General features: G+C 41.9%; 1 protein-coding gene across 1 annotated transcript; it reads right to left on the bottom strand.

Annotated features, from left to right (window-relative positions):
* Positions 1-1,290: 1,290 nt before the first annotated feature.
* LOC149253781 (uncharacterized) lies at positions 1,291-1,953 on the bottom strand. The gene has a single exon (XM_089454590.1). The coding sequence runs from the start codon at positions 1,951-1,953 to the stop codon at positions 1,291-1,293; it is 663 nt and encodes a 220-aa protein (XP_089310716.1).
* Between the last annotated feature and the right edge of the window lie 1,741 nt (positions 1,954-3,694).

Genomic DNA, 3,694 nt, shown 5'->3' with positions numbered 1-3,694 from the left:
TTGACAAAAGAGAAATGTTCACCAAGAATCTATCCAATCTCTCCATGATATTGTGACTGCCCAGTCTTCGATTGTTCCATGTGAACTTGCGATTTTTTGGAGTTATGTCTATCAGGTCACCAATGTGCATTACATTTTCCATTTGGTTCCTGAATGGGTCTGGCAGAAAATTCCCCCCTCGCTTTTCATTTGCATGGAGGATTAAGTTGAAGTCACCGCCTACGATGGTATTGTTGCTGTCTCCTTCCAGAATGTGATTGCTAAGAGTTTCCCAGCAATTTCCTTTATCCCTGTAGTGATTGGGGACATATACGTTGAAGATGACAATCTGCTGATGGCTGTTATTGTTTCTCAGGACTGATTTTATCCAATGCTGATCGACTATCTCAGATTCACATTGCCAGTCATTCTGATTCCATATTGTAGTAATTCCTCCCGAAGCTCCTCGCGCTTCGCATATGCTTCCTCTGTAATTTTTATACTTTCCAATGATTTTGCTGATTTCTGTTTCTCTTTGTTTCGTTTCCTGAAGTAAAATGATGGATGGTTTCTCCTGCACTATAAGGTCTGTTAGAGCATTGATTTTAGCGGGGTGCCCAAGTCCCCTGCTGTTCCATGAGAGTATTTTGATCATTTCAAACCAATGTTTCGAGAAGGTGCTCTGCCTCCCTTGTCTTTGCTGGCTACTTCTTGATCTTTTGTGGCCTGAATGTAGGATTCTATTGGATGCTGCAGGCCAAGTGCTATGTCTTTTTGCACGTTTTCATCCCTGTGCTGCTTTATAGTCTTTCTTCCCGGTTTCTTTTGTCCGTCAAAGGAGGAACCCTGATCCTTAGAGTTGCTATGGGTAATTCTAGGAGGGAGAGGATCAGTTAAGAGAGGGGGGTGGGCACTCGTATGAGGGGAGGAGGATTGTTCAGGAGGGGAGGAGGGTTGGGCAGAGGGAATCAAGGTGAAAGGGATCGAGGGGGAAGGGTCATCTTCAGGGAGGGAAAGAACATGGAAAGGGTTGGTGGATGGAGGAGAATGAAGGGGATTTTCAAGAACGGGGGAGTGAGATAGATGAGGAGGGGGAGGCGGAGGAGACTGGATATGGCCAGAGGTTTTAAGAGATGAGGGACCAGGTTCATTGGGTAAAGAGGGGCTAGGGGCAGATTTTTTTTTTTTTACCACTTCCCATTGCTGATCTTGAGTATTGTTATCCACATTAATAATCTTAGTGCAACGATTGGCAAAATGACCATACTCATGACATACCTTACATTTGAAGGGGATCTGTTCGTAGTCGAGCTATTGTATGTGTGACCATTCATCGACTTTGATCTTGATAGCTTCTGGAAGTCCTTTGCCCAGATCGACCTCGACGTAGATACGAGCGCAGGCTTGCATGCTGTCTCTTGGTTCGCTTCTGTCAATATATTTGCCGACTGCGTTTCCAATGGCTCTTACAGAGTCATCTCTCCAGTAGTGTAATGGGAGATGTGGGAGACGAACCCAAACAGGAACATCATTAGGAATGTCGAGCTCTGGGTCGAAGTCTGGTGTCCACTTGTTTAGATACAGACCTCTGGAGTCCATAAAATATGGTCCGTTGCGAAATATCAGATCCTTGTCATTCTTTGTCTCGAAATGAAAGGTAAAGTAGCCTTTCCCGCAGAATCTAATGGCAATTTTTCCTTGTGTTTTGTCCAGCCAGTTTCTTTCCACCCACCTCTGAACAGTTTTAGGTGAGGGCCAAAGACCAGTAAATTGTCCGATCAAACCTTTCTCGGCCAGAGCTAGAGCAGCCAATCTAGGCACAGAAGGAGGAAGGGAAACCTCCTGAAGTCCTTCTAATTTTTTAACAAATTTGGAGAGTGATGGGCGATCTCGTTGAGGCGGCAGAGAGCTGACAAGAGCCGAGAAGGCCTGTTGCTGGGCGGACTCCTCCGGCGGAGTCTCCGGAGAAGCCATCGAGGGGTGAGCGCAGACCAGAAGGCCGAAGGCGGCAGGCTGCGCGCGCTAGGGTTCACCGCAGAGCAAAAAAAAAAAAATGCTATCCTCGCAATTCGGTTGTTCCATGTTTGGTACTTACTATTGAACCCATGTTTATTTCCACTTTTTCATCCACGTTTGCATCCTATTTTGCATCCTATTTTGCATCCAAATTTGCATCTCTTTTTTCAACCACATTTGTGTCGGGTTTATGAATTGGGTTTTGTATCTTGTTTTAGATCCAATTTTGCATCTACTTCTGTTGCATCCATTTTTGCACCCAATTTTGTGTCCACTGTATGTTTGCGTCCACTTTTGGATCCCTTTTTGCATCCAAGTTTGCATTTTCTTTTGTTGTGTTCACTTTTGCATCCACATTTGTTAAGCCACAATTTGTGCCATGTTTTGCATCTACCATTGCACTCACATTTTCTTCCACTTTGCATCCCCAATTGAATCCTCATTTGTGTCCAAGTTTTCATAAGATAGTGTGTATTTTTTGTGTCCCCTTTTGCATCCACTTTTACATCGAGTTTTGTATCTCATTTTGCACCTGATTTTGCATCTAAATTTGTTTCCACTATTTCATCCATGTTTGTGTCCATGTTTACATTTTTTTACATCTTATTATGCATCCAAGTTTGCATCCTTTTTTCTTCCAAGTTTGTGTCCATTGTTGCATCCACTTTTGTTTCACCACAATTTGTGCCAAGTTTTGCACCTATTATTGCACCCATGTTTGCTTCCACTTTTGAATATGCATTTGCATCCAATTTTGCATTGACTATTGCATCTATTTTTCATCTCATGGTCAAGTTTACTATTTATTCACATAACATAATAGTCACAAGTGCATCCCCATTAGGAGGATGACCTATATTTCCCCCTTGTGGAGGTGCAATATTTTCAACAATCATGATTTGGCATTATTGCTATGGTGGGAAATAATTGTTGAACACAACAGGTTGTGTGGCAGGATTTCACTAAGTACTATTCTCATTAACCTCTTCCAAAGTTGGAAAATGATGTGTCATATGGCCCCTACCACAAATCTTGCATGGGAACATTGACTTTCGCTCTTTCTTCCAACATTGGTGTCTTCAGCTTGTGGTTCTTTCTGCTCATTTGAAGTAGTTTTCTTATTCTTCTTATTTTTACCACCTGGTTGTTATCGTCTACCTAGTCCTATGGACTAAACCAAGTTAATGGTGGTAGTTTGGGCAGAATTTTTAGTTGTCTTGGTTGCAAGTGCAGTCAACGCAGGAATATGAGAAATAACTAACTAGTTTAACCTCCCAACCAACTGAATATAACCCATTATTCAAACTTAGAAGAGTTTGGTGCTTCCACTATGATTAACTCTTTGCTACTGCCTGATGCATAGCTTGGATATGGAGGAAGGCCCAAATGATGTTCAATTCGATTCAAGTGTTTCTCTAGGTTCTTCATGGAAAGTTGTAACTCATCCAACATGAGGAAGACTTCCTCCTTGGCCTCATTGTGATCCAACAATACACTACCCAATAGAATTTTCAAATGTTAGTAGATATCAACAATATACATGTATTAGTTGTATCTTCCTTTGGTGTGTGCTATGTTAAGCACCTAATATGCTACCTCTCAAACCATTTTGATATCTATCAAACATATGTGCTTTCCTACAATTTCATGTTTCACTACCATTATTTTGTCATGAATATTTAGTGAGTGTGGATGCAAT

This window comes from Pinus tabuliformis, chromosome 7 (genome assembly GCF_031772625.1).
Source record: "Pinus tabuliformis cultivar Carrire ecotype Pingquan chromosome 7, CPIR1, whole genome shotgun sequence".
In the NCBI taxonomy this organism is placed as follows: Eukaryota; Viridiplantae; Streptophyta; class Pinopsida; order Pinales; family Pinaceae; genus Pinus; species Pinus tabuliformis.
This window is presented reverse-complemented; position numbering and strand designations above follow the sequence as displayed.

Coding starts and splice junctions, on each gene's coding strand:
- LOC149253781 (XM_089454590.1), bottom strand. CDS start 1,953: ATGGCTTCTCCGGAGACTCCGCCGGAGGAGTCCGCCCAGCAACAGGCC.